This window comes from Fimicolochytrium jonesii (assembly GCF_025526975.1).
Source record: "Fimicolochytrium jonesii strain JEL569 chromosome Unknown EV422scaffold_3, whole genome shotgun sequence".
In the NCBI taxonomy this organism is placed as follows: Eukaryota; Fungi; Chytridiomycota; class Chytridiomycetes; order Spizellomycetales; family Powellomycetaceae; genus Fimicolochytrium; species Fimicolochytrium jonesii.
This window is the reverse complement of record NW_026515670.1, coordinates 1,227,954-1,250,704: the sequence shown is the minus strand read 5'-3', so window position 1 is coordinate 1,250,704 and position 22,751 is coordinate 1,227,954. Positions and strand designations below refer to the sequence as shown.

Here is a 22,751-nt window from a genome sequence, read left to right as displayed (position 1 = left end):
CTGTCTGTATTTTGCTGGACGCTACACAGGAAGATCTGATCAATGATGCAGTGGCAGCTCTGTGTCCGCAGCGCATTCTTTTGTGGTTGTGATCTTTTGGATCTTTGCGGGCATTGGACAGCGAAAATGACGTACAGTTCCTTCTGGACAGGACGATCTGTCGGAAGAGAACGTGCATCGTCGAGAAGGAAAGGTGTACGTTGCGATGAGCATGCGTTAGAAAGATATAAAAGAGCAATGTGGTCTGGCTAGGACCCTCTTCCTCACATCCTTCTCAACCGTCCCTCTCCCGCCATGTTCACCTACAAGTCCGTCGTCGCCATCGTTATTGCCGTCTCTAATCTCGCCCAGGCGGCGAGCGTCCCTCAATGGCACCCGGCCGGCCCTAGCGACATCCGCGGCCCCTGCCCGGTCCTGAACTCCTTTGCGAACCACGGTCTTCTCGATCGCGATGGCATGAGAATCAAGCTCACCAAGTTCGTTTCGGCCCAGGTGTCGATGAACGTTGCCGTGGATTTGGCATCAACGTTGGCATTCGGTGGACCTGCTGTGCGTGTGCCGACCCATCTGGACGGTTTGGCGATTACGATGGGTTTGGACGACCTTCGCAAGCACAACGGTACGGGGTCAAGTGGTTGATGTGTTCATCCTTCCCGTTTACCTCAGATGACATCGTTTGCTGACCTGCGGCTTAACATTCAAACAGGTATCGAGCACGACGCCAGTTTGTCTAGAAAAGACTACGTGGACGGCCAGGACAACTATACATTCAACCGCACGATGTACAACGAGTTCATCTCCTTCGCAAACCCCTCAACAGGCCACATCGACGCCAAATCCCTCGCCGGCATCCGTCTCCTTCGCCAAAAGCAATCGAAGGCCAACAACCCTTACTACACATTCGACCCCATCCACGCCACCATTGCTCACGGTGAAGCGGGACTGATCTTGGCTTACTTTGGCCACCAGTTCGGTGACACGATTCCCACTGCCTACCTTGACGCCCTGTTTATCGAGGAGCGTTTGCCATTTAACGAAGGATGGGTGCCTCCTACAATACCCGTCGGTCTTGCCAAGACCACCCAGCAAATTGCCTTTATCGTTGCTGAGGAGGCCAAGCTCAGTCTCTGAAGGATTTAGGTTACATACAATTTGCCTGATTTTAGATGTAGGGGTTACGTTCGCAAGCGAATGACATCCCACCGATAGATAGATAGCTGCTCGTAAATGAATGTACGGCATAAGGAATCATATGTATCCAGTACGCTTGCAACTTACCTTTGTCGAGGTGCAGTCGCCTCCGACCCTGACAGAAACTCGAGGTGACCCTGGTCCAAAACTTCCCCGGCCAGCTTTTGATACATCTGAGATTTGCTGGCGACAACCAGAGCGGGCCGGCGAATCCTCAACGCTGCGGAAGCCAAGGTGGTCCTGAGCATAGCGGTGCGGAACCGAAGTCTGATATCGGGAAGGAACAGGAAGGAACAGCCTTTTCCATATGGGACCCTGAGGCATTAGACGCTAGCCCTCGAGCAAGATGATTCAGTTTAGCGCGCCTAAGCAAATGTCGCAATTCGCGGCTCAAATGCCGCTAATCTCCGGGGGTTACTCCGCACCCGGGAGGAACGAGAGGAACGCGACACGCAAAGCATGACAACCTCGGAACGCATTCCGGCTTCGAAAGCCTCAACCTGCTCCCGCTCCAACTGCAACTTGCACGTAGTATAGACTGGGAGACGTCCTGTACACTGAGCACATACAGACAAGCCGCCAATCCTGGGACCTGCCTCATCGACTTGCCAGTGCGAAGTTATATTCTTGGCTTTTTTGGAGGCTTCACCGTAATCCCATTCCCTTGTAGAGTTTAAGGCATTTTCCCACCATGCACCACGAAGTCCTCCTACCGTTTTCGAGATCACTGCCTCGCAGCCTGATACAGCGAATAACACAGAGCACAAGCCCGTTGCGCATATCCGTACCGGGCGCCTCCAGGCTGTATTCAACTTCGAATAGATTATCTTTAGAGACTACCAACCTCCTCACCTCCCCCACCCCGCCATTGCGTGCCGATGGAATACTCCCCCGCTACGGCCTCATCAACTCTTTGAACGCGCGGACTTTTTCCACTGGGAGGACTCTGTTGGACGACTCAAAGAAGAATACGCGCGGAAAGATAGAAGAGAAAGAGGACGCGGAAAACCGGTCACCACCAAAACCGACGGAGAAGAAGGATGAGGAGGAAGGTGTAGGCAAAGAGGATGGGCACAAAGACCCAACGAGCATAGCGGAGGACGGGAAGGATGGCAAAGTACGCGACGATGCGTCTGCGGAAGGCAAAGGTTCCGGGGAAGCCGCTGGAGGAGCGCCACCAGCAGATGGCGGCGATGGCGACGATTTAGCGCATAAAATTATAAGCGAGAACCCCGGCGGTTCGACAACGGAGATTAACGCCAACGCATTACAAACGGTGACTGTCCCCAAAGAGTACCCGCAGCTAGTGGCGATTCCGCTGAACCGGCGGCCGCTGTTTCCCGGTTTCTACAAATCCCTGTACATCAAGGATCCGCAGGCGATTGCAGCGATTCAGGAGCTGATGCATCGGAATCAGCCGTACGTCGGCATCTTCCTGTCTAAAAACGACGAATTGGAGGACGATGTGATTGGCGACATGGACCAGGTGCATCCTGTCGGAGTATTTGCGCAGATCACCAACATATATCAGGCAGGACCGGGCAACGAGGCGCTGACGGTAGTTGTGTACCCACATCGCCGTATCAGAATGACGGGCGTAGTAGGTCCACCTGATCTCGCAAATATCAAGATGCGGCAACAGGCTGCCATGGACGCGAAGAAGGAGAAGGAGAAGGAGACAGCATCCGATACAGAGAAGGCTGCGGACGCGCCTTCGTCTGACGCAGATGCCGCCAAGGAGGCAACAGCAGAAGGTAGCGTGGGCTCGATTCCGAATTCGATCAAGGGCGATGTCAGTGAGGAAGGCGCAGAAGGTGAGAACGAGGATGTCAACCTATTGATCCTTACTGTAAACCCGTGCATTCTAACACCTTTCTCTTACCAGAGTACCTACCTATGAACAAGCACCTGCACAACTACCGCGTCTCCCTCGCCAATGTTGAGAACATGACCGACGCGCCCTTCAATGCCAGCAACAACGTCGTGAAAGCCATCACTTCCGAAATGCTCAACGTGCTGAAGGAGATCTCCAATATCAACCCTCTTCTCCGCGATCAAATCATCACCTTCTCCATCCAAACGGGCGGCAGTGCGTTCGCGGACCCAGCTAAACTGGCCGATTTCGCCGCAGCCGTCTCGACAGGCGAACCAAGCGAACTGCAAAGTGTGCTGGACAGTTTGGAAATCGAGGAGAGATTGATGAAGGCTCTGTCGGTCGTGAAGAACGAATTGGCAAATGCAAAGCTGCAACAGGATATCGCCAAGGAGGTCGACAAGAAGATTACCAGGCGGCAGCAGGAGTACTTCTTGATGGAGCAGCTGAAGGGCATCAAGAAGGAACTGGGCATCGATAGTGATGGAAAGGACAAGTTGACGGAGAAGTTCAAGCAAAGAGCTGCCAAGTTGGACATGCCGGAGGCTGTCAAGAAGGTTTTCGATGAGGTATGTTTTCATTATGACGTGACTTTCCCCTTCCAGTGGACATGGAATGAAGACGTTATTCGGACCACAGGAAATCAACAAGCTGCAGTCACTTGAACCCGCCGCCTCCGAGTTCAATGTCACCCGCAACTACCTTGACTGGATAACACAAATACCGTGGGGCCAACACAGCAAGGAGAACTTTGACATCAGACACGCCGCAACTGTTCTGGATGAGGATCACTACGGCCTGAAAGACGTGAAGGACCGTATTTTGGAGTTCATTGCTGTCGGCAAATTGCGCGGAACTGTGGAGGGCAAAATCATTTGCTTACAAGGGCCTCCTGGTATGTCTGAACTACAATCGACATCTGATCTCATTTCAGGGTGCTAATCAGGTGTTTCCCCGTATTATTGCTAGGTGTTGGAAAGACATCGATCGGAAAGTCCATCGCACGAGCACTGGGGCGAGAGTTCTTCAGGTTCAGTGTAGGAGGACTTACAGACGTTGCTGAAATCAAGGGACACCGCCGGACGTATGTCGGCGCAATGCCCGGAAAGGTGGTGCAGGCATTGAAGAAGGTGCAGACAGAGAACCCTCTCATCATGATCGACGAAAGTACGTATACGTGTAGCTTTCTTGGAAGTGCCTTTCCAGTCGTCTCATCGTTTATATCTACCCTCCCCATCCAGTCGACAAACTCGGCCGCGGCCACCAAGGCGACCCCGCCTCCGCCCTCCTCGAACTCCTCGACCCCGAACAAAACAACTCCTTCCTCGACCACTACATGGACATCCCCCTCGACCTTTCCAAAGTCCTCTTCGTCTGCACTGCCAACATGCTGGAAACCATCCCCGCGCCATTACTCGACCGCATGGAGATCATCCGTCTGTCCGGTTACGTTGCGGAAGAAAAGGTTGCCATCGCTGCAAAATACCTCGCCCCCGCCGCCCGCGAATCCGCAGGCGTCAAAGAAACCGATGTCGTATTGCAACCGGAAGCCATCGAATCGCTCATCCGCCATTATTGCCGGGAAAGCGGCGTCAGGAACCTGAAGAAGCACATTGACAAGATCTACAGAAAGACGGCGTTCAAGATTGTGCAGGAGGATAAGGAGCCGGGAAGTGAGGCGACGAAGTATGAGATTACGCCGGAGAATTTGAAGGAGTATGTGGGCAGCCCGGTGTTTACGTCTGATCGGATGTATGATCAGACGCCGCCGGGGGTTGTTATGGGGTTGGCTTGGACGTCTATGGGTAAGGTGGCCCTCTGAACTCATCGTTGTGCTTTCTTTCGGTGGTCCTCCGTCCCCATTCTCATCACTTCTGCCGATCTGCATCCGCTCCATCCTCTTGTACAGGCGGCTCAGCACTTTACATCGAATCCGTCCTCGAGTCCACCATTTCCGAAACGGGCAAACCGTCTTTCCACCGCACGGGCCAGATGGGCGACGTCATGAAGGAGTCTTCCACCATCGCCTACACGTACGCGAAATCGTTCATGGCCAAACGGTTCCCGGATAACAAGTTCTTTGACAAGGCTCAGGTGCATCTGCACGTTCCTGAGGGCGCGACTCCGAAAGATGGTAAGGGCCTGAAGCTCCATCCGAATGTCTTCGTCCACAATCTCGGTGTCCAATCCGGATATTCCTTTTCTTCTCCCCAGGCCCCTCCGCCGGCTCCACAATGGTCTCCTCCCTTCTCTCCCTCTCCCTCTCCAAACCGCTGATACCCGACGTCGCCATGACGGGCGAAATCACACTAACAGGCAAGATCCTCAAAATCGGCGGGGTGAAAGAGAAAACGATTGCCGCGAAACGATCAGGCGTGAAAACCATCATCTTCCCGGAATCCAACCGCGCGGATTGGGAGGAGCTGCCGGATTATGTCAAGCAGGGGCTGGACGTAAAATTTGTGGCGTGGTATGAGCAGATCTTCGAGGTGGTGTTTCCCGAGTTGCATGCGGAGAGTGCGAAGAACGCTTAGAGAGGACAAGGCGGTTTGGGGGAAGACAGCGGAGGGTCGGAATGGGCGGCGGCCTGCTGCCTGAGAAAACTCTTGCTGTATCCTCCATGCCGTCGCGAAGCGCTTTGCACCAAATGCCGTTCACGTCCACCTCTTTGTGGCAATGGCTGTTGTATATTCCTGTGGTCTCACTTCGCCTCGGCGTCCGCCGTCGTGCTCACACCGGGGGGCCACCCCGGGGCAACCACTTTAGACACACATACATAGTACCTATCTGTTCATGTATTTATGTATATGCCAGGACCGAGTCCCTAGTTTCTCGTTTTCTGGCGCCTAGTCCAGATTTCTGTCGGATTGAAACAAAAGGAACAGCCCGCATCAAAACCAGAGACCAGTTTCACAAAAAGCTATTGTGTGTATATCTCTTCAAAACTCCGAACGAATATCAAAACAAAGCCGCGGTACACGTGTTATGAGGGGTTACAAGATAGGGGTACCCGTATGTGCCCCGTAGCAAAGAGGAGTCTATATGGGGCCGCTTGCGGAAAAGATGGCGGCCATATGTGAAGGGTGAAAGGAAAACCCGGAATCACGCTAGGTATTAGTCGAGTATCCGCCCCGACCGAAAGGACCGTTCCCAAAATATCTCATATAGCGTCGGCCCCGCCCTGCACGACTCCTTCCATCGGTGCCGATGCACCACTGCTCTCAGGCACAGGCTGCACGGCCGGTACGGCCGGCAGACCCGTCGTTGGTGATGGCGTCGCGGGCGATATCTCCACTGCCGTCGACGCGGGCCCCACTGCCGCCGCAAAAGAGGAAATTCCAGCGGCCGCATTCCCGCTCCTCCACTCATTCGCACCGTCCCGCCGGGCGCGCTTCACAAGCCGTCCCTCGCCTTGTCCACTCAACCACGTCTCAAATCCCTTCAGGTTCCTGTCAGCCTCCTCAGCAGTCAGCCCCCGTTTCCACCCCGAAGGCCCTTCAATCCAACCATCAATGCGGGCTTTCCTCTTCCGCCCGTGTTCCTCGGCAGCAGCGGGGGTCAGGACGCCTTTCCTGGCCGTCGGGCCGACCCGTGCAAAGAAGTCCTCGGTTCCGGCCACAAAGAAAACTTTGTAGGTGTTGACGCAGACTTTCATCTCGATGCCGCTGCGGGCTTCCACGTCCAGGGGTGGTTCCTCGGGCGCTGAGCTTGGCAACGTCCGTTTCAAGAAGGGTTCTCTGCGGGTCGTCGCCCGTGTGGGGGCAGCGATACTCACTGGGAGGGCGTCAGTGTTGGTGTTGGTGAGCTGCACGAAGCGGTCGATGTAGAGTGACCAACGGTCTTCTTGCGAGACGGAGTGGTCGGTAATATGCTCGTCTTTCGAGAGGAATTGCATTGTCAATACGCATTCATCCACAAACTGCGGAGAATGAGGAAGTATGAGCATCATCGTTTCGCTGTATTCTTCGTGGTAAGAATCCCTCCAACTCACGTATTCCAATCGATAGAGGTTCTCCTCCTGAATAACCGCCTCCGAGTTGACTCGGTACATGGCCTCCTGCCGGGGACTCGTGCTATGCTTTGCGCGATCGGCGTAGTACATTTTGACGATCTCCAGGCTCTTCTGGTCCGTTGCTACAGCGTGTGCCTGGACAATAAAAGGTTTAAGGAAAACATCCAAACTCCAGCAGTAACATCAATGTACGTACCTGCTTGATGATGGCTTGACAGAGTTTGTCCACCGTAAACACCAGATATGCAAAGGTACCAAACAAAGATCTGGCCTTGTCCTCGAATTCAGACCCTTCCAAATCCCCGGTCACGAAAGCGAAACACGCCTGCAGGAGCTCATTGTAGCGGTCCACGTCAGCGTAGGTTGACACTGGAAATAAAAGGAGTTGATTAGCTATCGGCTGGAGCTATAGTATCGAAAGTCCGCGCCAATGCTCACTCGAGTCCTTCTGCAATCCGAGCTCCTTGGCAATCGAGCTTTTTCTGTCGGTCGTTGGTGGCTCGTCAGAAAGCTTCTTCGCCATTTCTTTCATCTTCACCAAGCGAGAGTACAGCAGCTACCGGCAAAAAAAGTCAGCTCGCAAGTCTCGCATGATCATGTTTAGAATGATGGTTGCCATACCTGATATTGCCTAATCAAAACATAGAACGCGCTATTGGCATAAAAGACATATGTGGGTCTCCGCTCTTCCCCATTATCCGTAGTAGCCGCGCTCGTCTCGCCAACGTCCAAATCCATCGGATCCAGTTCCAAGGCATTGGGATGAAGATCAGCAGCAGTCGATGCATTCCCTGTAGGCTTCATAGAATCACCATCATCTTCCGTGTCCATAAGATCATCCCCAGAGTCGCCAATGCCGCGTCCATTGGGCAGCGTGCCTTCCGTCTGCCGCGTGAGGACATTACGACAAAGGTTGCTAGAATTCGCCCCGCGCGATCCGTGATGGCGATCCCCGTTTCGCTCATCCGATTCCGAGTCCTCACTAGAAGGTGAAGACTCATCGTCGCTCTCCTCTTCATCGGGGTACTGGTCGAGCTGGAAGAACCGTTTCGTGAACTGATTCAGGAGATTGATGACGCGACGGTCAGTGTCGACGCTGCTCTGTGCTTGCATCCGGAGCAACGCGCGAACGTCTTTGAAGACCTCTGGGTCCTTGAACGCGAAATCGAATTGGTAGCGGTTGAGCGTGGTGGCCCGTTTGCCGCGCTGTTCTGCGTGAACGGTTTCGATTTCGCCGACGAGGGACTTGGCGGACATGGTCTTTTTGTCGGTGGCTTTGAAGTGGATGCCCTGGTGGTCCAGTGCTTTGTAGTAGTTCTTGGCATCAATTTCGCGCCATACTTTGTTCCAGTCACGCTGAGAGACGATGGGGAAAAGGGTTACAGAGGCGGTTCCAAAGATCATGGTCAACGACTATAGCCAAGTAGCTACCTGAGCACGTTTCCACTCCTCATCCTTTTGCTTCAATCGTTTGAGCACGACCGGGACAGCCACGGCCGGATTGTAGTGCAAAGCCTCCAGAATCTCAGCACCCCGTTCTTTGTCGTATATTTTCTTGATGACCCTCTGATAAATGGTTTTCGATGACCCTACCGTGTACCCAACCGCTAATTAGCCTTAATTCACCACTAGCCACATAAAGCAACATCTCAGATACCTGGTAACCCATTGGAATACTTCAGCCGATTCCTCTCATCGATACCCATCGCCTGGATCTTCTTCGCTATCGGCTCCAAAAGCCCAATGACATGCAAGTTGGACTGGATGTTCATGTCAAACTCGTAACGCTCTTCTTCACATTTGTGGAGAGCCTCTTCAAATTGCGTCTTCTTGTGGCTGACAAAACCCGTTTCGGAGACGTAAACTGGGTGACTGATCCATTCGTCGTTTAGGACTTCATTGCAGAGGTCGTCCCGGCCGGAGCATTTTGGTCGTGGCACCTGCGTTTTGAGGGTTTGAGACGATACATTGATCAGCTAGGTGTCGCGGCATAGAACAGAGCAATGGATGCTTACGTCTGCTGGCAATTGGCGGTAACTGTGCCCGAGCCGCCGGAGGCTGTTCACGTTCATGTCCGGGCGCTCCGCAGGAATATTGTCTGTGGACAGTATATCGGAGGTCAGAAATCAGCCAAAAAGGTTGCATTGCTGCAGAGGAATACAACGACATACAGATAACTTCGTCATCTTCATACTTGACGAACTTCTTGAACCAGTCAAGAAGGTCAGGCGCACGGTTCAGGAACGGCTCGATGCGCTCAACCAACACTTTAGCCTCGATAATTTCCTGACTGAACAAATTCAGAATCTTCAAAAACTCGTTGTAAGTGGTTTTGTTGTTGATGACTTTCTTGCACTTGTCAAAGAAATCAAGCTCCTCGATCGTGCTGGGTTTTTCGGATGGTCTGCCGATTTTAGCTTTCTTCTTCGGCGGCGGTAGAGGGATCGGGCCGGGCGTGGTTCCTGGAGCGATTCCACCGGCAACGGAGGATGCTCCGCTACCCGTCATTGGCGCGGGCCTTCTCTGTTGTTTCTTGCCGGACCCGGTGACCTGAGACGTGGATTTCGCTCCGCTGGACGTCTGGACTTGAGGCACCGCCATGCCGTTGATTGTGCTTAAAACGGGCAAACCGCAGGGGCGGCCGAATCCACCCAATGGGTTGGCGTTGCCATGTTCTGGCAAGAATTGCTTGAACTCATCCAGCAAATCATTTGCGCCATTGAAGAGGATCTGAACCTGTGCATAAACCTAGGGTCGGAGAAGCGATGAGAAAATGAGTTGTTTCCAAGTTTTCAGGCGGCCATACGACAAAGCACCTCTTGAATAGGCTTTTGCTCTTTCTGATACGTCTGCAAAATCTCCAGGAAATGCTTGTACGTCTCAGGCTCAGAAGAGAAGCGGTTCTATTGGCGGTGGAAGCGCATTCAGTGTGGGATACTTGAAACGAGGATACCATCAAGAAACATACCTTAATCTTGTTGACATAGTTGATTGCGTGGTTAAACTCGACCGGTGGACGGCGGTCATCACCAGGTGGTTTGGACCCAGGCGGCGCCGGACCTTGTCCAAGCATGCTTCCATGCGATTGCATAGAGTTGATGATATTGGACGCACTGGTAATCGCGGCGCTGTACGATGGTGGCGGTGGTATCGGTCCCTGCGGGATTGAAGGGGGTATCTGTAGGGCGGACAGTGGTCCAGGCGGATAGCTGTTGAGGCCACTCGAGCCAAAGTATCCCGGAATCGGAATCGAAGGGTTCCCAAGTAAGGCGGTCCCGTTGGAGACAGACGTAGCACCCTCGCCCAGCGATTGCAGTCCGCTCACACTCTCCGTGTATGGCGGCGCGTCACGAGGAGTGGTCACTTTAACTTCGCCGTTCGGACCAGGCTCGATTCTATAGCCATGCGGAAGGAAGGTATTGAAACCGCTGATCAACTCCGGATGCTCACGGAAGAGGCCGGACACTCTCCTGATAACTCCAGGAGTATCAAGGCTGTCAAAAGAGTACGACGTAAGTTTCTACCGTTTTGCCAGGGAAAACCCACGATGGCACATACGCTTGAGACTTGAAATCCTTCATGATGTCCAAGAACCGATTGTACACTTCAGGCTGATCGTTGAACTGGATCTTCACTTGATCAAGGTACGACAAAGCATCCTTGACATTCAACGGTCTGTATTCCTGCGATCCACCGTGGGGACCTCCCAATACGTGCGACTCTGCAGAGCTCAACTCCATAGGCGACGCCCCGCCTCCTGATGGGAGACCAGGGACAGTTGCACCTGCCGGTGGGGACATCATTGGCTCCTGAAGCGATGGCATTGGGTGATGGTTCAGGCTCATGCGACGTCCATCCTGAACGTCCGGGGGAGGAATTGGCGAGGAGTACATAGAACTTGCGGATGGCGGAGGTGGCAGAGCCGAGCTGAAAAGGTCAAACAGACAGAACGAAAGGGTCAGAACGCGTTGCATGTAACCCCTGCGGGACGTAAATGCCGTTCCCCCAGCCCCCCCAGGCACGGCCATAGCCCCCTGCTAAGCCTCTCACCTGGAACCATATGAAAACGGGGTGCTCGAAAGCGTCTTGCCATTAGTATCTGGCGCAGCCGGAAATGGTGAGATGCCAAGCAGCTGCCCAGACGCAGAGCCTTGTGGCTGTTGCTGCTGTACAGTTGAGGATGTGGGCAAAGAAGGTGGCAAAGGCGCAGATGCTGAGGTTACTCCCAAGTTCGGAATGTTGGACGTAGGAACCGTCGGCGCTGCGGGTGCCCCTGGGGGTTGGTTCCAGAAGTGAGGTTCACTAGGGCTGCTCATCTTTCCGTTTCTATGTTCAGGGAAACTATCAAATTGACGACGAGTACAATCTTCGTTTGCTGTGGGTTTATGGGCCCTCTGCTGTTCTGTGGGATGTGGCCTCGCAAAGGTAGAAGTGGAAAACGCCGTTCTCTGCCCAACAAAACACTTCGAGTCCCCCAAAACTTTCGCGGGCGGCAACTCCTGCTGGAAGACGACCCTCTATATCTTCCCGCCTCGACCGGGAGGTAGTGCCGACACTGACCGGCTTGCTTCCTGGCAGGCGTGGGAAGCCGAGACAATGGCGGGATTGGGTGCAATACTGGCGCGTCCAACCTATCCGTTTCAAGGCAGCCTTTCAGACGAGTGAGATCAGGCCGACCAGTCCGATTACAACGAGCGGAAGCTAAGCGACCCGACAGCAGTTGAAGAGTGGTGGAGCGTAGGAGATGGAGTGGGATGCCGCACAGGTTGGTTCTCTGTGTGTTCCCAACGGGGATGGGCGGTTCGTTGTTCAGGAAGGAGGAGGGTGAGAAAAGACCAGCAGCGCTTGCCTCCCTCCTATTGCCCGTCATCACTTTCCTTGACTCACAGTAGCTGTTTGTTCACTGTGGTTTAAGCATCCATCTTGTCAGCCTTTCTTATCACGTGGAATCACACGGAAAAGAGGCGGGAGCACGTGACCCGTTTCATTTTCTTTCAACCTCACTACCTGAGAAGCGGCCCGCACCATGAGTGCAGTCTCTCTATCGCAAGATATCGCTCATTACAGCTACCGTTCTTGAAATTCTCTAAAGAGCCCCTTGCACACACAAAGATGTCAAAGGGAGACGGTACGTGGGCAGGAGAAACTAGAGAGTGTGGGGAGTACGGGGAGGAGACTCTGGGTTGGATCTATTTGAAGAGGCGACGGAGAATGTGTCGGGAGCAGCCGAGCGGCGGTGTAGAGGGGGTTCAAGATGGTCGGACAACAAGGAGAGAACCGCCGCTTGGCTGGGCTTCGTAAGCCTTCTGAGCAAGCGACGAGGGTGCGATCGGTCAAAACAGCGATTACTTGTGGCCAGCCGCTAACCTTGAAACTCCCGTGGAATACCTTAGGTCGCGCCAAGAAGGAAGCTTACTTCCAGAAGTTGGAGTCTCTTCTCGAAGAGTACCCCTCCATCTTCGTTGTCAATGTCGACAATGTCGGTTCCAACCAGATGCACGGTGTTCGTGTCGCTCTCCGTGGCGAGGCTGTCGTCCTCATGGGAAAGAACACCATGGTCCGCAGGGCCCTGCGTAACCTGATCCCCGACAACCCCAACTACGAGAAGCTTCTCTCCGTCATCAAGGGCAACGTCGGTTTCGTCTTCACCAAGGGTGACCTCAAGGACATTCGTGAGAAGATTGTCTCCAACCGTGTCGCCGCCCCCGCGAAGGCTGGTGCCCTCGCTCCCGTCGATGTCACCATCCCCGCCGGTAACACCGGTATGGAACCCGGAAAGACCTCTTTCTTCCAGGCCCTCGGTATCCCCACCAAGATCGCTAAGGGTTTGATTGAGATCGTCAACGACGTTCCTTTGATCAAGGCCGGAAACAAGGTTGGAGCTTCTGAGGCCACCTTGTTGAACATGATGAACATCTCCCCTTTCACCTACGGTCTCTCTGTTCAAGCCGTCTACGACAACGGTAACATCTTCTCCTCGGAGATTCTTGACATCGACGATGCCCACCTCTTGGGAGCCCTCACTCAGGGTATCACCACCATTGCCGCCATCTCTTTGGCCATCGGTTTCCCCACCGTTGCCGCTGTTCCTCACTTGTTGATCAACGGTTACAAGAACGTCATTGGTGTTGCCTTGAGCATCGACTACTCTTTCGAGGCTGTTGACCGCGTATGTACCATTTTCGGGCAATAAAATTTCGTCGTAAAACATGTCACTCACTCGGACTTTGTATCCTTAATATCAGATCAAGGAGATCCTTGCCGACCCCTCCAAGTTTGCTGCTGCCGCCGCTCCCGCTGCCGGTGCCGCTGCTGGTGGTGCCACCCCTGCCGCTGCCAAGGTTGAGGAGGAAGAGGAGGAAGAGGAGGAGATGGGCTTCGACTCTCTCTTCGATTAGAGGGATTCACCGATCATGTTGGAAATCCGTACATGCATTGACTAGGGGATTCTGGATACGCTCGCAGATGCGTTGCTCCTGCAAGGCATCTGTTGGCCGTAAGCTACCTTCTCTAAAGATGTGTAAATAAGCATTACCCTTACAAATGAAAATGAGTTTGGCTGTGCGAAAAGAGAAGTTCCACCTGGGCAGGAATCAGGATTGGTGTGTCGAAGAGATGTTGGGGCCCATATGGTGCCAAGACGCGTAAGAAAGGAGCTTGCGCTGCTGGACATCCGAGAGGTGACGGGAACAGCGGGAACTGTCGAGCACCATTTCATTCACATTTGAACGCTCTGTTGCACTGTCGCCAGAGCGCATTCCGTTCTCTGCTTCAACGCCTCCGTGGCCGTTCTTATCCCGGGACTACGATGCCGTCAGCGACGCAGTCGACCATCCTCACACGTCGGCCCACTTCTTGGGGTCTCACGCGATCCCAAACACTGATGTCGACGCTGACGGACCAATCTTGAGAGCGAGGGAAATCAGGTCAAGATGGGAGTGTCTTAGAACGGTCTACCGCCGGAATCTGACGCCGCTGCGGAGACTGCGGCGGACACCGGACTAAGGTTAACCTAAAACGGCTTAACACCGCTCCTTGTGCAGGCGACATGAATACGGAAGGGTATTGTGAGTAAAATAGCCTTCTTTGTCCAGGACTTTGTCGAAGCCTTTGTCGGAGCCTTTGTCGAAGCCGCTTCCGTTCCTCTGTTCTGAGCCACGTCTGACGCGGGGTACCCTCTGCCGATTGGTACTGGAGAAGGTGATCCTCTACCAAACAGGGAGTCGAAGTTCCCTGCCGGAGCGAAACCGCCCCAAATATATCGCATTGCTTGCGGTCGCCTTGGCGTAAAAAGCCCAATGCCAGGCCAGCAGCGAAGAGGAAGCATACCGCGGAGCATAGGTCCCGACGTCCTCCCCGAAGAAGCCGAAGACGAGCGCACGACGCCGGACTTGGAAGCCGGCACCGCCGAAGCCCCTCTTCCCCGCGCTTTCTCTGCCGCCTCAGCCTCAGAACGGGATGGCGAAGCCGGATTACCAGCGCCGCTGCATCCAAAGGGAGATATCGATCATCTTACTGTAGAGTCCTTTGACGAGCCTGTTGATGACATTGGCTTTTTCGCGGACGTATCGGATACCATCACCGGCGGCTTGCTAGATCTATGGGACAGGCTCGTCATTCCGCTCGAAGCTCGGTGGCTACTATGGTGGGACCGGCTAGTGCACGTCGTGCATGCCCTCAATTTCGTTCTAGGCCCGCTTGCGCTGGGCTGGATACATGTTTTCGAGACCTCCGACTTCTTCGCATTTTTCGCGGTCCTCGACGCAACTCTCCTCGTTGATTGGTTCATACATGCCCGTCGCGCCTATGTTGACAAGTACGGAGCGCGCATCACGGACTCGAGACTCATCTGGAGCCATTTTCGTTATGAGCAGGGCGGGCTTGTGCGGCTTCTTTGTTGTTTGCCGATAGAGCTGGTGGCTTCGTCTGCACAACACGGCGCGCCTCAGGGTTCTCATACTATTGACCGATATAGATTCCCAGAGTAAGTGACGACCATCGCTACGTGCTTACTGCGTACGCGCTGATATCATGGCTTTCCTCTCAGCGACATTTCAAAAGTGGTGTCCGCCTTGCTGCGTCTTCTCCGTTTTGCTTTGTTCCCATACAAGGAGCTGATTAACCTTCAAATCAGCGGGATACCGACCCAGATCACGCGGCTCTTGAAGATGATTACATTGCTCCTACTCTGCGCGCACCTCGACGCATGTGTGCTGTTCTTCATCAACATGGTCGAAACATCCCCCGCGCGATACGTTGACGTGAACCACCTAGTCATCGACGAAGGCGGATCTCCCGCAACCTGGGCAACGCAGTACCTATGTTTCCTCATAACGGGGATCCAAACAATGGCCTTCTCCTTCCGGACGTACCATACCAATCCCGAACGAGCTTTCTTCGTGTTCGAGTTTCTGATTGCAGCGTTGTTGTTCGGATCGCTGATTGGCAGTCTTGGGAGCATCAATAGGATGTTGGATTCGGAGGCGGCGCTCACGGAAGCGGCCGAGAAGCATGCGCATCAGGTTAACTTTATTAAGCAGTACATGCGGAAGAAGGGGTTTCCGCCGGAGTTGCAGCAGAAAGTGCTTGAGCACAAGGTCAGTTTGATATTGTGCACTGATTTCTTGGAGGGAGATTCCTGGAAGCTAATACATTAGCGTATTGTTAGCGTTTCGAATGGGCCCGCACGCAAGGGATGCGTGAGGAAGATCTCTTCATGGCCTTACCAAAAGTCATGCGGGAGGAGGTTTTCAACTTCTTGTACTTGGAGCTCGTGAGAAATGTGCCGGTGCGTAGTGTGTCGCACTATGTGGAACGAGGAATAAGATGGTGTATACTAACTCAGTGGGTTAGCTCTTCAAAGACATGGACGACGCTTTTTACAGTGCCGCAACGGCTATGCTCAAGGTAGGGCAATGGATACTGTCATATCTGATGCATCCATGCTAACTTTGACGTGTAGCCTTTGGCGGTATCCAGAGATGCGTACATCTTCAAGGAGGGCAACGACGGGAGTGAAATGTAAGTGGATTACTCGTCGTATTCCATCGACTGGGACTCGACCTAGACGCGCAGAGCGGGCTAACGCTGTCCTTAGGTATTTCATTAAATCGGGGATGGTGGAGGTGTTGAGTCTGAAAATCAACAAAGTTTTTTGCACGTTGACCGTGGGACAATTCTTTGGTATGTTGGTTTTGCTGATATGGCCATGGTTCACGGGAACGAAATTCATCGTTAATCCCTTTCCACATAGGTGAAATCGCTCTCTACGAGTTCGGAAAACGAACAGCAACCGTGCGCGCCGTAACCGACGTCGAACTCGGCGTCTTGACTCAAGCCGATTTCAACGTACTCCAGAAACAATACCCCGTGATCAACGAGCGCGTGCAGAACATCATCAGGGACCGGAAAGAGCAAGAGGCTGCAAAGAAACGCGAAGAGGATCAGAAGCGGTTACGCGAGGAAGCGCAACACCGTCGGTCTCGCGCGTTTTTAGGCAGTAGGGGGAGTGGGATGCTGTGGGGAAAGAAGAAATCTATGCAAAAGTAGGTTCTGCTCCCTCTGATTGAGTTCTCAGCTGGACTTCTCAACAAAGCAACCGCCTTGTGATTTCCGTTTCGCAGGAGCTCAAGTTTCGCCCGCAGCACCGTAGAAGAGTCCCGCCCTCCATCGAATGTAGGCTCGTCAATCTTCACCTCCCAGATGCTTTCCGGAAAGGAGAAACCACACAAAGAAACACCACCCAACCGGGCCGATTCCGAGATTGTAACCTCGGCACATTCATCCCCCATGTCCAAGGTAGCGACCTCACAAAGACCGATGACTCAAACCCATCCGAAAATCATTGGGACTGCGGTGCATGGGCCTTACAACGGGCGAATGGGGGAATTACGGGGCGATTCCGATGGGGAGAGCAGTTATGATCTTAAGGAAGAGAGGTGACCTTGTATCCAGCCCTGACGCACGCGATCGCTCCTTCTGCCACTATCAGCCCCCAGAACCCATCAACTGCGCTGTCCCGTCACATCTCCTGGGACATTGTGCCGTAGAACACATGCTGTCCACACTCCGGGCGCAGACAAGACAGGATAAATCCGCATTCTGCCAAGGCAGATGGGAGAATTTTACCTGGACGTGGGCTCAGGCTTGCTCGATGAAAACTGATTGATGATACCGTTGGCGAAATAGCTGCAAATAGAAATGCCTTCTGACCGAAAGAGCCACGAATAATGTTGGCATGGAATTCCGTATGTTTTCCCGCTTCACGTTCTGCATTATTGTCCTGCTTCTTTGACGGTGAGCTGCAGATGGATTTGCCGACATCGCGCTATGTCACCGGGAATAAAAGGGGTGCACGTGATCCTCCGGAAGACGTTAGGGTTAGGGTCATCGTCAGACACTTGGAACGCGATTGGGAAAAGGCGAAAGCGGAAAGCATCATGCCACATGGACCCACCCCACTCACCACTTGCCTCCCCATACATACCCGCTCCATATCTACAAGGGATCTACTGTACCATCTCTTCGCCTTTACTGACGGCCGCTGCTCGTTCACGAATCACGATCCATCCTTGTTTCGTATGCGTCTCTCCCATCGATTGGGCAAGTTGCTTATCCTATTCGGCCTTTCTTATCAGGGTCTCTAATGGGATGGTCGCACTAGGAGCCGGCCATCGGACAACCTCCGAACGGGCCAGGCAACCCTCGTTATTCCCCGCACATGAATGCAGATCTTCCTGCATGCCAAACCCCAAGGGAGTGGCCGTATGTGTGTGTTGGGTTGAGCGGATGTCATGACGCTGCGTGATGGAAAAGCTGCTGCTGCTGAATGGGAAACGCACGCGGCGCGCAGTTCTGGGTTGAGAAAGGACGCGCGCGGGGTTGCGGACTGTGGCAAGAATCCACCCTCATCGGCTCACCAAAAACCGTTCGACCTCCAGATCCAACCCGCCCTAAGCAGTGCGCGCTATCGATAACCTCACTATACTGTACATATTGCAACCTCCGTCTCCCAACAAGTCACAGCAGTAGGCGCAGCGTCGGTGCTGCCACTGCTCACTCCGCCCGCCTTTGCCGTCCTCCGCATATGTGTATATATAGCCGGTGCGAGCTTTCTCTCCGCCAGTTTCCAAAAACCCAACTTCCAGTGTGAACTGCCAGACCCTGGTAGAATACATATATTCGCTGTCGTAGTTTGGAATAGCATACCCTCACCAGCAACACTAGCTTGAGATATCACCGAAGGCAACGCAGTCTTCCCAATTCATAGCAGGACTATTTCACAATAGCAGCCATGCTCAGCGCAACACCAACACGGGCGGAGAATGTCGGCATCCACGCCATGGAGATCTACTTCCCAAAGAAGGTACGTCAGGGAGGCAGTGAAGGGGTTGTTGTCGGCGATGCCTTTTAATGCGTACACTGCGGGTGCCAAGACTGGCTGCGGTGGTTATATGCGAGGAAAGGCAAAAGACGCATGAAAACTGATTGTTCGGCACCTTTCGCGTTGAAACCCATAACAGTACGTAGACCAAGCGGCTTTGGAAACGTTCGACGGAGTGTCCGCTGGAAAGTACACCATTGGTCTCGGGCAACTGAAAATGGGCATCTGCGACGACCGTGAGGATATCCACTCCATCTGCCTGACGGCCGTCTCGTCCCTATTGGAAAAGTACTCCATCGACGTAAAATCCATCGGCCGCCTCGAAGTCGGCACAGAGACGATCATCGACAAATCGAAATCCGTGAAGTCCGTTCTGATGCAGCTCTTCCAGGATGCCGGAAACACTGAGATTGAGGGTGTGGACACCACCAATGCTTGCTACGGAGGCACCAACGCTCTTTTCAACTCCGTCAACTGGATTGAATCTAACAACTGGGACGGCCGGTATGCACTTGTCGTCGCGGCCGATATCGCCGTCTACAAGTCCGGCGCGGCTCGCCCCACTGGTGGTGCGGCAGCCGTCGCCATGCTCATCGGAGCCGACGCGCCGTTGGCATTCGACGCCGGCTTGCGCGCCACCCACATGGAGCACGTCTACGACTTCTACAAGCCCGACTTGCACTCTGAATACCCCGAAGTCGACGGCCCGTTGTCCAACAAGTGCTACACCAAAGCCGTCGACGTGACTTATAACCGATACATGGCGAAACTCGCCCGCGCGACCGGAATCGAGAACCCCTCCCTCGACAACCTCGACCACGTCGTGTTCCACTGCCCGTATACCAAGCTCGTGACCAAATCCGTCGGTCGCCTCGCTTTTAACGATTTCCGCCGCTCCCTCGCCTTCACCACCTCCTCCGCCGCACCATCACCATACCCCGCGAACTTCGCCGAGCAATTCAGCACCCTCAGCGAAGCCGACACGTACACCTCCCGCGAGCTCGAGAAGCAGTTCGTCGACTACACAAAACCAATTTTTAAATCAAAAGTCCTTCCTTCCCTCTACGTCGCACAGAACCTCGGCAACTCCTACTGCGCGTCCCTCTATGCCGGCCTTGCATCGCTCCTCTCCCTCACACCCTCTTCAGCACTGCAAGGCAAACGCATCGGACTGTTCTCATACGGCTCCGGTCTCGCCGCCTCCTTCTTCTCCCTCACCGTCCGCGGCCCTACCGATGCCATCGCCGCCCGTCTCGACGTGCAGGCCCGCCTCGCCCAGCGCACGGAAGTGGCACCCGAACGATATGATGAGATCATGGCCATGAGGGAAAAGACGCACAACTGCAGGGATCTCCACCCAGAGGCACCTGTTGATGACGTCAACCTGTGGGAAGGCGCGTACTACCTCACCGCTGTGGACGACAAGTTCAGGAGATCGTATGCGAGGGTGGGCGAGGAGGTCCAGGTGAATGGGGTGAATAAGGTGAACGCAACGGCGCAGGTCGAGATTAAGAAGGCGCTGGTTGCCAACGGGCTGGCGACGAAAGCGAATGGTGTTGCGCCGAGCGTTGCTACTGCTCTGTAGAGAGGGGATTGATTTGACGGCTCTTGCACATTACGCCGATGTGACCGTCCCTATCACCCACATTCACTTTTCGGTATTTCCTTTTCGATAGATACATATTTACTCTCTTCTTTACCACTATTTGTAATAAACAACATTTGAACTTCCAAAAACTGGCTCCTCATTGCTGCATCATCTGCTACGGGTCCTTTCGGTAGTCATACTCGAACCGGACTAATCATGGAGTACTATGTGCTACGCCTCCCAAAGTGCTTTCCTTCGTCGCTACCCGTGGCCGCTCAGCCGACTCCCCGCGGCAACCCGTTCCTAGAGCTTGATCGTGCCTGATGATGGCATTACGGCGCTGATGGCCTCCCACGGGGAGGCCGTGGCTTCAAACCCCTTGCTGGCCCTCAAACCATCACTCATCAACAGCCTTCTTGGCGCCAAGCACAACTGGATCCATACTCAGTACCTCGCCCTTGATCAGCCTCCTCATATCCTCCATCAACCCCTCCACCTCTGGCCCATAAATGAAATACTTATCCCGGTCATTCTGCGTAATTGCAAACGCGCGTTTGAGATAGTTTTCAGCGACCCCATAGTCCGGGTACACCTTGCCCTTGAGGTTGCCGTAGAGGTAGAGCCTGGCCAGGTTGATGAGCGATGGCATCAGGTTTTGATCTGCTGCCATGGAGAGGTACTGAACGCCGAGAAAGGGGTCGTAAGGGATTTCGAGGGCTGGGGGAACCATGTAGCATATGCCCAGGTTGTGTTGAGCGCGGGGGATGCCTGGATGGCGAGACATAAGCGACTCGGAAATCCGATAGTTTGGAAGTATTCACACAATGATCAAAGTAGCCATCCGCCAAGCGATTTTCTCACCTGCATTGGCGGCGATGGTCAGAAACGCAAAGGACTTCCAATGGTCCGGTTGACCAGAAGGGTCATGCTGACCGAATGAGTACATCACGCTGATGTGGTATGACGCCTCCGGGTTTCCTGTGGAACGACATCGAGGCGCTGCAGTTAGAGACAACAAGATACCCCTTAGCGAAACCGACAAGACTCTCTAAACCTTTCCACTGACCTGCGTCGTGCGCTTGTCTGAGATATTTCATTGCCTTCACGCGGTCCACAGAGACCCAATTCTTGAAACCGTCCTTATAGAAGACTCCTGTTGAACAACGATATGCCACAACCCGGTCTATCAGTATAAAATGCCAGATATTCCGCATCGCACATAGGCTCGCACGCGAAATACGAAGACGTCGAGCATTGAGACCCACCTAGGTACACGGCAGCCTCCGCGTGTCCATTCGCAGCAGATTTCTCTAGCATCTTCATCCCGCCCGGGATATCGTGGGCTTTCACCATCCTTTCGCCAACCTTAAACTGCGCCCCAGCGTGGTTCTTGTCCGCCAGTTCCCTGAAGATCTTCATCGCAGCCTGTAGGTTCCGATTGGAGTGCGGGTGGTCTGCGTTGGAACAGGGCGTTGCGCGAAAGCTGTCAGTCCAGCGCATAGCCGGCGGGTTCTTCGCCCGTAGCGCACACTTCACCTGTCGACATGATCCGTGCCAGGTTGTACGCAGCGAACTCGTCCCCACTTCGTGCTGGTTTATCCATCAGAGCCCGCGCGACGGCCGGGCCCGCGTCAAACCATGCATGACGGCCAACCAAAAAGCCAATGTCTCCCACAGTGGTCAGGTCAGTCGTCACTTTCGGGAGAAGAGCAGCGAAGAGAGTTGCATCAGCATCTTCGTCTCGTCAATGCATCCCGAAGTCGAACGTTGAACAAAAGCCGCACCAACCCTCAACTTACGTGCTGCTATGTCCTCCTCCATCTGCGACAATGGGTAGGCCCGTGGATCGTTGCAATGCCTCAGCGCCGCACCTACAATCTGGTACTGGACTTGTGAAGGTACGCGTATGTCTCTATTTTTGTAAAACTGATCAAGAATCGGATTGGGCGGCAGGAGATCTGTAGAGGAACGGGAACTTTGAGACATAATAACCCCAAGGATGAAGAGCAGCGGCCAGCTCCCAATCTAGGTCTTCGTCCTCTCCCCAAAGACATCCAGATCGCAAACCCACCTTCCACCTTCACATCACCCAGCTTTTTTTCCTCCCTTCCTTCCTCCGAGGCTTTCCGTGCGCCCGATGAAACCTTCTTATCTGGCAAGTCGTCAAAGGTCCTTTTTATGCCCGACGATCTGCTCGCTTTTCCACGCGTTTGCTGGCTCACGGTCAAGCACCGGGGTGCTGGCCGGCGTCGCTTTTCCGGGAGATCATGTACGGCTGACGGACGTGAATAGGCGGAAGCGGCGGTTGAGCAAACGTTGCGGCATGAAGCTGCTAAACAGTGGGGTTTTGTGCGAGTCATGGGAATCGTGGTGGCGGGGGATGTGGTGGAAGTCGTCCTGAAGGCCTCACGGAAGAAGAGGTAGGTTCGGCGTGACATTGTTGAACAAGGCCTTCCCTGCGAGGATGACGGCTCAGGGGTTGTTTGCTTGACGTATTATCAGCGCACCGATGGGTCGTAGGCAAGGAGCAAGTATCAAGATCGTTGACTGCGTCCGATGCGAAATTTTGAGAAAATGGAAAAATAAATTGCCAGGTCCCGCTGAGATTCGAACTCTGTTTTTAACGAGTTGGCTTGGTTATAAATATACGTTTGGCGCGGTTACAGTCTTTTAGCGAGTGTCACATCGCACGGATGGTTGGATG

General features: G+C 53.8%; 7 protein-coding genes across 7 annotated transcripts; 5 read left to right on the top strand and 2 right to left on the bottom strand.

Annotated features, from left to right (window-relative positions):
• Window positions 1–294: 294 nt before the first annotated feature.
• On the top strand, window positions 295–1,131 carry EV422DRAFT_503898 (Chloroperoxidase; the record flags this gene model as incomplete). Its single annotated transcript, XM_053068386.1, has 2 exons — window positions 295–619; window positions 707–1,131. 2 exons carry the CDS (start codon window positions 295–297, stop codon window positions 1,129–1,131), a joined length of 750 nt encoding a protein of 249 aa, XP_052928843.1.
• Window positions 1,132–2,470: 1,339 nt separating this feature from the next.
• EV422DRAFT_492372 (Lon protease C-terminal proteolytic domain-containing protein) lies at window positions 2,471–5,598 on the top strand (the record flags this gene model as incomplete). Its single annotated transcript, XM_053067596.1, has 7 exons — window positions 2,471–2,983; window positions 3,079–3,633; window positions 3,704–3,959; window positions 4,034–4,231; window positions 4,306–4,869; window positions 4,974–5,198; window positions 5,279–5,598. Coding segments are annotated over 7 exons (2,631 nt in total), but the record flags the coding sequence as incomplete, so codon positions are not given.
• Window positions 5,599–5,967: 369 nt separating this feature from the next.
• Window positions 5,968–11,890, bottom strand: EV422DRAFT_517588 (uncharacterized protein). Its single transcript, XM_053069459.1, has 13 exons — window positions 11,127–11,890; window positions 10,635–11,003; window positions 10,045–10,570; window positions 9,893–9,979; window positions 9,248–9,824; window positions 9,092–9,174; window positions 8,735–9,016; window positions 8,508–8,669; window positions 7,698–8,432; window positions 7,515–7,632; window positions 7,273–7,445; window positions 7,056–7,211; window positions 5,968–6,983 (listed from the first exon to the last, which is right to left on the bottom strand). Exons 1-13 carry the CDS (start codon window positions 11,390–11,392, stop codon window positions 6,225–6,227), a joined length of 4,293 nt encoding a protein of 1,430 aa, XP_052928841.1. The 5' UTR covers window positions 11,393–11,890; the 3' UTR covers window positions 5,968–6,224.
• Window positions 11,891–12,330: 440 nt separating this feature from the next.
• Window positions 12,331–13,474, top strand: EV422DRAFT_492624 (60S acidic ribosomal protein P0; the record flags this gene model as incomplete). The annotated part of the gene is made up of 2 exons (XM_053067615.1): window positions 12,331–13,245; window positions 13,322–13,474. 2 exons carry the CDS (start codon window positions 12,331–12,333, stop codon window positions 13,472–13,474), a joined length of 1,068 nt encoding a protein of 355 aa, XP_052928840.1.
• Window positions 13,475–14,084: 610 nt separating this feature from the next.
• On the top strand, window positions 14,085–17,162 carry EV422DRAFT_247023 (uncharacterized protein). Its single transcript, XM_053065710.1, has 8 exons — window positions 14,085–15,060; window positions 15,124–15,673; window positions 15,745–15,864; window positions 15,930–15,983; window positions 16,039–16,097; window positions 16,174–16,259; window positions 16,330–16,621; window positions 16,700–17,162. Exons 1-8 carry the CDS (start codon window positions 14,375–14,377, stop codon window positions 17,016–17,018), a joined length of 2,166 nt encoding a protein of 721 aa, XP_052928839.1. The 5' UTR covers window positions 14,085–14,374; the 3' UTR covers window positions 17,019–17,162.
• A 1,207-nt stretch (window positions 17,163–18,369) lies between these two features.
• Window positions 18,370–20,044, top strand: EV422DRAFT_549891 (hydroxymethylglutaryl-coenzyme A synthase N terminal-domain-containing protein; the record flags this gene model as incomplete). Its single annotated transcript, XM_053071736.1, has 3 exons — window positions 18,370–18,441; window positions 18,599–19,906; window positions 19,961–20,044. The coding sequence occupies 3 exons, from the start codon at window positions 18,370–18,372 to the stop codon at window positions 20,042–20,044; spliced, it is 1,464 nt and encodes a 487-aa protein (XP_052928838.1).
• Window positions 20,045–20,140: 96 nt separating this feature from the next.
• On the bottom strand, window positions 20,141–22,141 carry EV422DRAFT_517577 (uncharacterized protein). The gene is made up of 6 exons (XM_053069458.1): window positions 21,847–22,141; window positions 21,584–21,742; window positions 21,313–21,501; window positions 21,114–21,200; window positions 20,909–21,025; window positions 20,141–20,815 (listed from the first exon to the last, which is right to left on the bottom strand). The coding sequence occupies exons 1-6, from the start codon at window positions 22,031–22,033 to the stop codon at window positions 20,445–20,447; spliced, it is 1,110 nt and encodes a 369-aa protein (XP_052928837.1). The 5' UTR covers window positions 22,034–22,141; the 3' UTR covers window positions 20,141–20,444.
• Window positions 22,142–22,751: the final 610 nt, after the last annotated feature.

What these genes read in the sequence shown, in the direction of transcription:
- EV422DRAFT_517577 (XM_053069458.1), bottom strand. Translation starts at nt 22,033, where the DNA reads ATGTCTCAAAGTTCCCGTTCCTCTACAGATCTCCTGCCGCCCAATCCG. An exon ending in GGCACGGATCATGTCGACAG is followed by an intron (nt 21,502 to 21,583) that starts GTGAAGTGTGCG and finishes GTTCCAACGCAG; the next exon opens with ACCACCCGCACTCCAATCGG. An exon ending in GGAGGCTGCCGTGTACCTAG is followed by an intron (nt 21,201 to 21,312) that starts GTGGGTCTCAAT and finishes GTTGTTCAACAG; the next exon opens with GAGTCTTCTATAAGGACGGT.
- EV422DRAFT_517588 (XM_053069459.1), bottom strand. Translation starts at nt 11,392, where the DNA reads ATGAGCAGCCCTAGTGAACCTCACTTCTGGAACCAACCCCCAGGGGCA. An exon ending in AGTATTCCAATGGGTTACCA is followed by an intron (nt 8,670 to 8,734) that starts GGTATCTGAGAT and finishes GTTGGGTACACG; the next exon opens with GTAGGGTCATCGAAAACCAT. An exon ending in TTTTGATTAGGCAATATCAG is followed by an intron (nt 7,633 to 7,697) that starts GTATGGCAACCA and finishes TTTTGCCGGTAG; the next exon opens with CTGCTGTACTCTCGCTTGGT.
- EV422DRAFT_247023 (XM_053065710.1), top strand. Translation starts at nt 14,375, where the DNA reads ATGCCAGGCCAGCAGCGAAGAGGAAGCATACCGCGGAGCATAGGTCCC. An exon ending in CCGCAACGGCTATGCTCAAG is followed by an intron (nt 15,984 to 16,038) that starts GTAGGGCAATGG and finishes TTTGACGTGTAG; the next exon opens with CCTTTGGCGGTATCCAGAGA. An exon ending in AAGAAGAAATCTATGCAAAA is followed by an intron (nt 16,622 to 16,699) that starts GTAGGTTCTGCT and finishes TCCGTTTCGCAG; the next exon opens with GAGCTCAAGTTTCGCCCGCA.